Below are 12,500 nucleotides of genomic sequence, written 5' to 3' on the forward strand. Positions count from 1 at the left end.
CTCCCCACAGGCCGTGCTGTAAATCAGACTGCACTTTAATCAGAGTGTTAATAAGAAGACTGTAAAATCTCTACAACTGGGACATGAGAGAGAGAGAGAGAAGGAAAGAAGGTTACAGTATTTCCCAAAAGTGAGTACACCCCTCACATTTTTGTAAATATTTGATTATATCTTTTAATGTGACAACACTGAAGAAATGACACTTTGCTACAATGTAAAGTAGTGAGTGTACAGCTTGTGTAACAGTGTAAATTTGCTGTCCCCTCAAAATAACTCAACACACAGCCATTAATGTCTAAACCGCTGGCAACAAAAGTGAGTACACCCCTAAGTGAAAATGTCCAAATTGGGCCCAATTAGTCATTTTCCCTCCCCGGTGTCATGTGATTTGTTAGTGTTACAAGGTCTCAGGTGTGAATGGGGAGCAGGTGTGTTAAATTTGGTGTCATCGCTCTCACACTCCCTCATACTGGTCACTGGAAGTTCAACATGGCACCTCATGGCAAAGAACTCTCTGAGGATGTGAAAAAAGAATTTTTGCTCTACTTAAAGATGGCCTAGGCTATAAGAAGATTGCCAAGACCCTGACACTGAGCTGCAGCACGGTGGCCAAGACCATACAGCGGTTTAACAGGACAGGTTCCACTCAGAACAGGCCTCGTCATGGTTGACCAAAGAAGTTGAGTGCACGTGCTCAGCGTCATTTCCAGAGGTTGTCTTTGGGAAATAGATGTATGAGTGCTGCCAGCATTGCTGCAGAGGTTGAAGGGGTGGGGGGTCAGCCTGTCAGTGCTCAGACCATACGCCGCACACTGCATCAAATTGGTCTGCATGGCTGTCGTCCCAGAAGGAAGCCTCTTCTAAAGATGATGCACAAGAAAGAAAGCCCGCAAACAGTTTAGTGAAGACAAGCAGACTAAGGACATGGATTACTGGAACCATGTCCTGTGGTCTGATGAGACCAAGATAAACTTATTTGGTCCAGGTGGTGTCAAGCGTGTGTGGTGGCAACCAGGTGAGGAGTGAAAAGACAAGTGTGTCTTGCCTACAGTCAAGCATGGTGGTGGGAGTGTCATGGTCTGGGGCTGCATGAGTGCTGCCGGCACTGGGGAGCTACAGTTCATTGAGGGAACCATGATTGCAAACGTGTACTGTGACGTACTGAAGCAAAGCATGATCCCCTTCCTTCGGAGACTGGGCCTCAGGGCAGTATTCCAGCATGATAACGATCCCAATCACACCTGCAAGACAACCACTGTCTTGCTAAAGAAGCTGAGGGTGAAGGTGATGGACTGGCCAAGCATGTCTCCAGACCTAAACCCTATTGTGCATCTGTGGGGCATCTTCAAACGGGAGGTGGAGGAGCCCAAGGTCTCAAACATCCACCAGCTCCGTGATGTCGTCATGGAGGAGTGGAAGAGGACTCCAGTGGAACCTGTGAAGCTCTGGTGAACTCCATGCCCAAGAGGGTTAAGGCAGTGCGGGAAAATAATGGTGGCCACACAAAATATTGGCACATTGGGCCCAATTGGGACATTTTCACTTAGGGGTGCACTCACTTTTGTTGCCAGCGGTTTAGACATTAATGGCTGTGTGTTGAGTTATTTTGAGGGGACAGCAAATTTACACTGTTACACAAGCTGTACACTCACTACTTTACATTGTAGCAAAGTGTCATTTCTTCAGTGTTGTCACATTAAAAGATGTAATCAAATATTTACAAAAATGTGAGGGGTGTACTCACTTCTGTGAGATACTGTACAGATAGTTAGAGGAGTGAAAGAGAAACAGTGAGAGACAGGGAGAGCATGAGATATTAGTCAGGTTGATATTTCAGGTCAGGGAGAGATATTTATAGGAGTTTGATAAGGGAAAGAAAGAGAGGAAAGCACAGGAAGAGGTGAGGAGAGAATATTTAAAAAACAGATGGAGAGTAGGAGGAACACAAAACCAAGAGGAAAAAAGAGAGAGTGGATATTTAGAGAGAGTGAGGGAAAATAGATAAAGGTGAGGAAAAAGAAGGACAACATCCTACAACCCATCCTCAACACCCTAAAACCCTTCTAAACACTTTAAAACTCATACTCAAAACCTTTCTTCAACATATTAAAACCTTCCTGAACACCTTAAAACCCTTCTTTAACACCCTAAAATGCTTCAACACCTTAAAACCCTTCCTCAACATGCTAAACCCCTTTCTTCAACATATTAAAAACTTCAACACCTTAAAACCCCTTCCTCAACACTTGAAAACCTTTCTTCCACACCTTAAAACCCATTCTCAACACCCTAAAACCCTTACTCAACACTTGAAAACCTTTCTTCCACACCTTAAAACCCATTCTCAACACCCTAAAACCCTTACTCAACACTTTAAAACCTTTCTTCCACACCTTAAAACCCATCCTCAACACCCTAAAACCCTTACTCAACATAGTAAAAGCCTTCCTCAACAACTCAAAACCTTTTATCAGCACCCTAAAACCCTGAGGTAAAAGCATGAGGTATGAGAGACGTGAAGTCAGTGTGTGTGTGTGTGTGTGTGTGTGTGTGTGTGTGTGTGTAGTGTACAGTATGTTTATGTGTGTTTCCTATGTGCGAACTTTATTTAGGAAAAACAAATTACCTCCAATAAAGTCTTCAGCCTGATATGACTCATCACAGAAGTGACCTCAGAGTGTCAGACACTGCAGCAAAAAAGCCGTGACGTTCCAGTAACTGAGGCCAGGAAGTCAAGGTCGGCCAAGAGCTCTGGCACTGCAGCGATTTCACGACTGCGTTTGGTTTAATGCCCCAAATTGATTTTGATTCCTTCCTATAAATGAATGCACCTTGGCCAGGTCCAAGAGGCCATAATGTTGTACTATGTATTATACAGTATTTTTTACACTCAGTATAATGTATTGAGTATGTAGCTCCTGGATGTATCCCCCCATCTCATGCAGCTTCTCACTCTACTGGGAAGGCTTTCTGCTAGATTTGGAGCGTGGCTGTGGGGATTTGTTCATTCAGCCACAAGATCATTAGTTAGGTTAGACACTGATGTTGGGCGAGAAGACCTAGCTCGCAACCAACGTTCCAATTCAACCTAAAGCAGCTCAGTTGGGTTGAGGTCAGGGTTCTGTGCAGGCCATTGCAATTCCTCCTCACCAAACTTGTCGAACCATGTCTTTATGGATCATGCTGTCATGCTGGAACAGGAAATTGCCTTCCACAGTCTGTTTCCACAAAGTTGGAAGCATACAATTGACTAAAATGTCATTTCTGTAGCATTAACATTCCCCTTTGGTGGAGCCAAGGGGAACCTAAACAGTGACCATTATCCCTCCTCCACACTTTACTACTGAAGAAGAAGAAGCATTTATTTGTCACATATACATCACAGTGAAATTCTTTTTTCACATTTCCCAACTTGTTAGGAAGCTGGGGTCAGAGGTCCTTGATCAATGGCCCAACAGTGGCAGCTTGGTGGTGGTGGGACTTGAGCTCCCAATCTTCTGGTCAGTAATCCAGAGCCTTAACCGGTGAGCCACCACTGCCCTGCTGCAGTCTGGAAGGTAGCGTTCTCCTGGCATCTGCCAAACCCAGAGTCATCCATCAGACTGCCAGATCATGAATCATGATTCATCACTCCAGAGAACACTTTTTCACTGCTCCAGTTCTTTTTGTCACTCCATCCAACTCTTGGCATTGCATGTAGTGATCTTAGGCTTGTGTGCAGCTGCTCAGCCATGAAACTCAATTCATGAAGCTCCTGATCCACAGTTCTTGTGCTGATGTTGCTTCCAGAGGCAGTTTGGAATACTGTGGTGAGTAGTGCAACAGTGGATAGGCCATTTTCACATGTTACACACATCCCGAGTTCGCAGGATCTACCGCTTCGTAGGTGAGCTGTTGTAGCTTCTTGATGCTTCCATTTCGCAATAATGATCGAGGTAGATCTAGCAGGGCGGAAATTTCATCAACTGGTATGTGGCAGTGAAACACACAATCTGAACTCAGTCATTAGGCAGACCGCACATACTTTGGCCATATAGTGTCATTTGCATGCACAACATAGCATAATTATTGCTTGGTGCTTCAGGATTTTGGCAAAATGTATACTAAAACAGCATCATGCGGCTCCTCCCCTTCCCGAGTGTTCCCGAATGTTCTTTCAGCAAATAAGTTTGGTTAACCTTAATGAATTAGAATAAGTGAATATTAATAAACGTGCTGGTGTGTGATGTTTGTGTGTAACAGTGTAACTGAACCTGTTCATGCTAATGATGAGAATCTGACCTGAGTTACATGGTGAGACAGAGAGGATGAGAAAAGCAGGAAGAAACAAATCGAGAGAGAAAATGGGGGACAGATGGATGGACAGTGGGAGGGAGAGTGAGAGAGATATGAATGAGGGAGATAAGAGAGAGGAGGAAAGACAAAGTGAGTAAAAGAATGAGGGAGTGCTTATGTGGGAGTCTCAGTGGGATTGTTGGTACATTGAGAAAACCCTCTGCTTTTAATGCGTGCACACACACACACACACACACACACTCATAAACTATTATCCTAAAAGCTTCTGGAAAAGTGTGCCGGAAATAACATGAAGCGTAATGTATATTTCATTTTGCAGATGGAGTTATTATAGCAGAGTATTCAAAATATCACTCTCAAATCTTATAGCTTCCTCCAGTGCTCAGTAAGTGTTCTCAACAACCTAAAGCCCTGTAAACACCATAAAACCTTCAAAAGCAGGCTAAAGCCCTTTCCTAACACGCTAAAACACTCAAAATACAGCCTACAAGTCTACAAAACAATCTAAAGCCCTTTCCCAGCACACTAAAGTCCCCAAACAACACCCCAAACCCACAAATCAATCTAACTGAACCCCCGACCCTGGAGGTGTGAGGCGAACATGCTAACTACTAAGCCTTCATATTGATTTTAAAATTCTTATTTATGCATGTAAAGCTCTTTATGGTCTTGCTTCACCCTTACTCTCCTACCAGAATGCTAAGATCCTGTAATCAACTTCTTCTATCTGTCCCCTGTTGTTGTACTAAGACAAAGGGTGGCCAAAACTTTTGTGTGTTTGGTCCCAAATTCTGGAACAGTCACTGCTTTCATGTGAGGTCCGCTCCGTCTTTAGTCATTTTAAAATCTTCTTTTAAAATCTTTTTTTTATTATTCTTTGTCTTCTGTTCCTATTTACTGTGATGCTGTTTGATGTTGATGAGCACTTTGGATCAATTACTGTTTTCTTTAAATGTGCTTTATAAATAAAATTTTACTTGACTTCATAAAACACCAGAAACACTTCATAAAACACCTTAAAACGCTTCCCCAATATGGTAATGCTTCTATAAAACACCCTGAAGCCTCCATAAAACACCTCTAAAGCCTTAAAACCACACTAATGCCTCCATAAAACACCTTAAAGCCCTTCTCCAACACCCTACTACCTCCATAAAACACCTTAAAGCCAATCCCCAACACCCTAATACCTCCATGAAACACCTTAAAGCCCTTCCCCAACACCCTGATACCTCCTTAAAACACCTTAAAGCCAATCCCCAACACCCTGATACCTCCTTAAAACACCTTAAAGCCAATCCCCAACACCCTAATGTCTCCGTAAAACACCTTAAAGCCCTTCCCCAACACCCTGATACCTCCTTAAAACACCTTAAAGCCCTTCCCCAACACCCTAATGTCTCCGTAAAACACCTTAAAGCCCTTCCCCAACACCCTGATACCTCCTTAAAACACCTTAAATCCAATCCCCAACACCCTAATGCCTCCATAAAACACCTTAAAGCCCTTCCCCAACACCCTAATGTCTCCGTAAAACACCTTAAAGCCCTTCCCCAACACCCTGATACCTCCTTAAAACACCTTAAAGCCCTTCCCCAACACCCTAATGTCTCCGTAAAACACCTTAAAGCCCTTCCCCAACACCCTAATGTCTCCGTAAAACACCTTAAAGCCCTTCCCCAACACCCTGATACCTCCTTAAAACACCTTAAATCCAATCCCCAACACCCTAATGTCTCCGTAAAACACCTTAAAGCCCTTCCCCAACACCCTGATACCTCCTTAAAACACCTTAAAGCCCTTCCCCAACACCCTAATGTCTCCGTAAAACACCTTAAAGCCCTTCCCCAACACCCTAATGTCTCCCTAAAACACCTTAAAGCCCTTCCCCAACACCCTGATACCTCCTTAAAACACCTTAAATCCAATCCCCAACACCCTAATGCCTCCTTAAAACACCTTAAAGCCCTTCCCCAACACCCTGATACCTCCTTAAAACACCTTAAAGCCCTTCCCCAACACCCTAATGCCTCCATAAAACACCTTAAAGCCCTTCCCCAACACCCTGATACCTCCTTAAAACACCTTAAAGCCCTTCCCCAACACCCTAATGCCTCCATAAAACACCTTAAAGCCCTTCCCCAACACCCTAAAACCTCCTTAAAACACCTTAAAGCCCTTCCCCAACACCCTAATGCCTCCATAAAACACTTTAAAGCCCTTCCCCAACACCCTGATACCTCCTTAAAACACCTTAAAGCCCTTCCCCAACACCCTAATACCTCCTTAAAACACTTTAAAGCCCTTCCCCAACACCCTGATACCTCCTTAAAACACCTTAAAGCCAATCCCCAACACCCTGATACCTCCTTAAAACACCTTAAATCCAATCCCCAACACCCTAATGCCTCCTTAAAACACCTTAAAGCCCTTCCCCAACACCCTAATACCTCCATGAAACACCTTAAAGCCCTTCCCCAACACCCTGATACCTCCTTAAAACACCTTAAATCCAATCCCCAACACCCTAATGCCTCCATAAAACACCTTAAAGCCCTTCCCCAACACCCTAATACCTCCTTAAAACACCTTAAAGCCCTTCCCCAACACCCTAATGCCTCCATAAAACACCTTAAAGCCCTTCCCCAACACCCTAATACCTCCTTAAAACACCTTAAAGCCCTTCCCCAACACCCTAATACCTCCTTAAAACACCTTAAAGCCCTTCCCCAACACCCTAATACCTCCTTAAAACACCTTAAAGCCCTTCCCCAACACCCTAATACCTCCTTAAAACACTTTAAAGCCCTTCCCCAACACCCTGATACCTCCTTAAAACACCTTAAAGCCCTTCCCCAACACCCTAATACCTCCTTAAAACACTTTAAAGCCCTTCCCCAACACCCTGATACCTCCTTAAAACACCTTAAAGCCCTTCCCCAACACCCTAATGCCTCCTTAAAACACCTTAAATCCAATCCCCAACACCCTAATGCCTCCTTAAAACACCTTAAAGCCCTTCCCCAACACCCTAATGCCTCCATAAAACACCTTAAAGCCCTTCCCCAACACCCTAATACCTCCTTAAAACACCTTAAAGCCCTTCCCCAACACCCTGATACCTCCTTAAAACACCTTAAAGCCCTTCCCCAACACCCTAATACCTCCTTGAAACACCTTAAAGCCCTTCCCCAACACCCTAATGCCTCCTTAAAACACCTTAAAGCCAATCCCCAACACCCTGATACCTCCTTAAAACACCTTAAATCCAATCCCCAACACCCTAATGCCTCCTTAAAACACCTTAAAGCCCTTCCCCAACACCCTAATGCCTCCTTAAAACACCTTAAAGCCCTTCCCCAACACCCTAATGCCTCCGTAAAACACCTTAAAGCCCTTCCCCAACACCCTAATACCTCCTTAAAACACCTTAAAGCCCTTCCCCAACACCCTAATGCCTCCTTAAAACACCTTAAAGCCCTAACCCAACACCCTAATGCCTCCTTGAAACACCTTAAAGCCAATCCCCAACACCCTAAAGCCTTCATAAAACACCCTAATGCTGCCCCTCAACACTTCATGCCTAATAGAGTAAGATGTGAAATTCAGGCCCTCTGTGTATTTTTGCTGTTTCACAAAGTTTGCACTTGAAATCGTCTCTGGCTTTGTTTTCAGACACTTGTCACCATTAAAAGCTTCTCTCTGAGCCTCGTGATGAAGAGTTCACGCTGCAATGGAGACGAGCGACAAGCATCACGCCACGTTTTAACACAAACCACGTTTCTCAACTAGCTCTCTGCTGTCTTTTCTCTCTCTCCCACTCCGTCTTCATTTTCTTCATCTCCTTTTTCCTCTCATTCCCTCCCACACCAACCTCTGAGAGCCAGGCTATGGACACACACACACACTCACACACACACTCATACACACACACACACACACACACACACACACACACACACACACACATACATACATACACACAAAGTGCATCGCAGATTGTTTTCTAAGATTTTTATCCCTTAACTTTTATACCCACGCTCTCAGCTTTCTTTAGCGCTACACTGCCTTTTCTTTTCCTTCCTGAGTTGCTCATTGTGTGTGTGTGTGTGTGTGTGTGTGTGTGTGTGTGTGTGTGTGTGTGAGAGAGAGAGAGAGAAAGAGAGAGGTTGGGCAGTGGGGGGCAGGTTTAAAAGGAGAACAGTGCGACAGGTGGTGCCTAATTTTCAGAGCATGCTGGAGTTATTAGTCATAGTTTGGCTGTGGGACGGTTTCCTGTGGACACTGCTGTCACACACACACACACACACACACTTGGAGAAAAGATCCATCAGCACAAAGACACACTCAGAGAAATGCTCACTGACACAAAGACACACACACACACACACACACACACACACACACACACAAACACTCAGCAAAGAGCTCATCTATACACACACACGTTCTATCATGGCTTATGATAGTATCATAATATATTTTTTTTTAATCATGTTTTCTGTCCCTCACATTTTCTGTCCCTCACGTTTTCTGCCTTCAGTGTTTTCTGTCTCTCACATTTTCTGTCCTCAGTGTTTTGCGTCCCCCAGGTTTTCTGTCCTCAGTGTTTTGTGTCCCCCAGGTTTTCTGTCCTCAGTGTTTTGCGTCCCCCAGGTTTTCTGTCCTCAGTGTTTTGCGTCCCCCAGGTTTTCTGTCCTCAGTGTTTTGTGTCCCCCAGGTTTTCTGTCACCCGCATTTTCTATCCCTCCTGTTTCTGTTCTCAATATTTTCTGTACTTCACAATTTCTGTCCTCCATGTTTTTCTGTCCAAAGTTTTCTGTCACCCGCCTTTTCTGTCCTCCACATTTTCTGTTCCCCATATTTTCTTTCATCTGATTTTTAAAACAGTGATTTGAAATATGTGTTTGAAACTTCATCTTGTTGTTCTATTTCTTATTGTCACTTTTTACTTTATTCCTTCTCAATTATAAAGAGAGAAATCTACCTGTCTGTCTATCATTCTGTCTGTCTCTGTACCTCAAACTCAGCCCAAGAATGCATTTAGTATAGCGAGAGGTTATTATTATTATTATTATTATTATTACTATTATTATGATTATTATGATTATTATTATTATCGTTGTTGTTGTTGTTGCTGTTGATATTATTTTAAACTATGATTAATAAAATGTTTGAAATGCATCATGCATATGAAGTATTTTACAGTTTGTGCAGAAAATACCAAGGAAGGATAACAAAAATAAATTTTATATATATATATATATATATATAAACAGGAATAACAGAGATTTAATGTAAGTATAAGAGTGAAGTAAAAGGTGTTTCTGCTCACTTTCTCACCATGTGACAGTGCTGAGTCACAAACCTCCCTCCTTCTCTCTCACTTTGACACACACATGCACACACACATACATACATGTGCGCTGTCTGAGTCAGTAACACCTCGCAGGACAAAAGATGGCCGAACGCCCGCTGAAAAGCTCCGAGCAGATTCATGAGGCGTTTTTCCAAACCTGCTCACTCACTCAGCAATGTTTAGCTGTGTGAGTGTGTGTGCGTGTGTGTGCGTGTGTGTGTGTGTGTGTGTGTGTGTGTGTGTGTGTGTGTGTGTTATATAAGACCAACAAGCTTCATCATCCCTTCTGTAAAGTGTGAACTTTACTCGTCAAGCGCTAACACGTTTGCATTCGGCCTTTAAAGGTTCGATTGGCAGTGTGAATAAATGTATACACCTTATCAGATACGCACAGGCTGCTCTGTTTGTGTGTGTGTGTGCACATGATCAGGTGAAGTCCATTAACATCTGCTGTGCTTCACAAAGTATTGGCACCCCTCTACCCCACGTTGATTATTGTTAAAGGTCCCCAAGCTGTTACGATTGAAGGATTTATATATATATATATATATATATATATATATATATATATATATATATATATATATATATGTATAAAATTAGAAGCATTCTGACCAATCAGAATTCATCAGTGCTGTGGTGTGTTTGTGTGTGTTTGAATATAATATATAATGTTTACAGTGTGTGGCCTCTGTGTGTTCCAGGCGGATCTGCGCTCGAGAGAATACCTGCGAACACACTTTCCCTCGCCCAGCTAATACACACACACACACACACAGGTGAGTGTGAAACCATCTGTTCTGTCTGAGTCTCATGTTTGTGGTAAGAGAAAAAAAAAAAAAGAAGCTCAGTGTATAACAATACTCATCCATCTCTCACACACACACACACACACACACACACGGTGAAGTCCATTAACACTCTCCACACACTCTGCACTGCACTGATCAGGGAGGATTGATGAGATACTCACACACACCGCTGTGCGGAGTGAGACACCACTTACCCTCATGCACACACAACTAGTATACACATTACACACACACACAGACATTTCTAAAGTGTGAGTCTGTCTGTACTATAAGACAGTATAAACAAATAATGTTTTACTGTAATAAAATATTCATTTAACTAATTATAAGCAAAATAACAAGCATACACACACACACACACACTGTCATGAGTGATTGTGGCCTTACTGTAGCGAGAGCGTGTGAAAGAGTATGAGAGAGAGAAAATTAGTGAGAGAGAGAATGTGAGAGAGACAAAAGAGGGTGTGTGTTAGAGAGTGAGAGAGACTGTGTGTGTGCGAATGAGAGAGAGAGAGATGGAGAGATGATGATGATGATGATCCTGTCAGTCCCATGAGAAGGCACTAACTCTGAGATCACACAGCATATCTGAAAAACACACACACAGCAGATCATTACCATCACCTGGGTTTCCCTTCATCTATGCGTGTGTGTGTGTGTGTCTGTGTCTGTGTGTCGACTTTTAATGAGGGATCAAAGCGTAGCGCCGTCTCTTCTCGTTCACTCACACACTCTTCCTCTCTCGCTACACGTTTATCCTTCACGTGACCTTTTAATACAGCTGTGGAGTTTTATTACACACACACACACTTTTTTCTGAGACTGACACACACCCATAGGCCACGCCCCATTCACTGTGACTGACAGGTACCGAGGACATGTCTCAAATCACACACGTCTGTACTGTGCACTGTGATTTACTTTAGTTTGGAGTGTCCATAAAACTCTCAGAAAAAAAGACGTTGTTTACGACACGCACAGTTTTAAAAGTCAGTGTTCAGATGAATAAAAAATCATCCAGGACACAAATCTCTTAAAGGGCTGTGGAATGATGTGCTTAGTGTACAGTAAACACTTTTAAGTGTAGATCATAGTGTGTGATTTGGGACACAGAGATTACCATGTGCAGTCAGTAGGTCAGATTTCGAGCCTTTTTAAGGTGTGTGTGTGTGTGTGTGTGTGTGTGTGTGTGTGTGTGTGTGTGTGTGTGTGTAAGAGAGAGAGAGTCATTCTGTCAAAATTGAGCAGCAGAGACAACACTGTCACATCATAACACCGTCATCTTACTGGGGCACGACATCCCACGCTCATCTCTTTCTCTCTGTCTGTCTCTCAACCTGTCTTTTTCTGTCTGTCTCTCTCTCTCAACCTGTCTCTCTCAACTTGTCTTTTTCTGTCTGTCTCTCTCTCTCAACCTGTCTCTCTCAACCTGTCTCTCTCAACCTGTCTTTTTCTGTCTGTCTCTCTCTCAACCTGTCTCTCTCAACCTGTCTTTTTCTGTCTGTCTCTCTCTCAACCTGTCTCTCTCAACCTGTCTTTTTCTGTCTGTCTCTCTCTCAACCTGTCTCTCTCAACCTGTCTTTTTCTGTCTGTCTCTCTCTCAACCTGTCTCTCTCAACCTGTCTTTTTCTGTCTGTCTCTCTCTCAACCTGTCTCTCTCAACCTGTCTTTTTCTGTCTGTCTCTCTCTCAACCTGTCTCTCTCAACCTGTCTTTTTCTGTCTGTCTCTCTCTCTCTTTCACTGTTGCTCATTATCTCTCACTCTCTCTTTCTCTCTCTCTCTCTCCCTCCTTCTGGTGTGTGTGTGTGTATGCGTGTGTGTGTATGCGTGTGTGTGTGTGTGTGTGTGTGTGTGTGTGTGTGTGTGTGTAATAAATGAAGTTCCTTTGCTAAATGCAGCCAGTATGCACAAAAAAAAACTTTTCAGCTGAGACAACAGCATTCACAAACACTTGTGACAGTAGTAATCTAATCACACACACACACACACACACACACACACACACACATCCTGTATGTAATTTTTTCATTGT

General features: G+C 43.2%; 1 protein-coding gene across 4 annotated transcripts in view; it reads left to right on the plus strand.

The window, feature by feature from the left end:
* The window catches only part of LOC108272758 (endonuclease V), a 39,002-nt gene that overhangs the window by 7,066 nt on the left and 19,436 nt on the right, over window positions 1-12,500 (plus strand). For 2 of the 4 annotated variants that reach the window (XM_017481463.3, XM_017481465.3), the window contains exon 8: window positions 10,360-10,434. In XM_017481463.3, the coding sequence (XP_017336952.1) occupies window positions 10,360-10,413 (54 nt within the window). In that variant the 3' untranslated portion in view covers window positions 10,414-10,434. Of the gene's footprint in view, window positions 1-7,971; window positions 9,397-10,359; window positions 10,435-12,500 lie in introns of those variants that run through there. The other 2 variants (XM_017481461.3, XM_017481464.3) reach the window with 2 other exon arrangements.

Source organism: Ictalurus punctatus, chromosome 12, assembly GCF_001660625.3.
Source record: "Ictalurus punctatus breed USDA103 chromosome 12, Coco_2.0, whole genome shotgun sequence".
NCBI classification, from domain to species: Eukaryota; Metazoa; Chordata; class Actinopteri; order Siluriformes; family Ictaluridae; genus Ictalurus; species Ictalurus punctatus.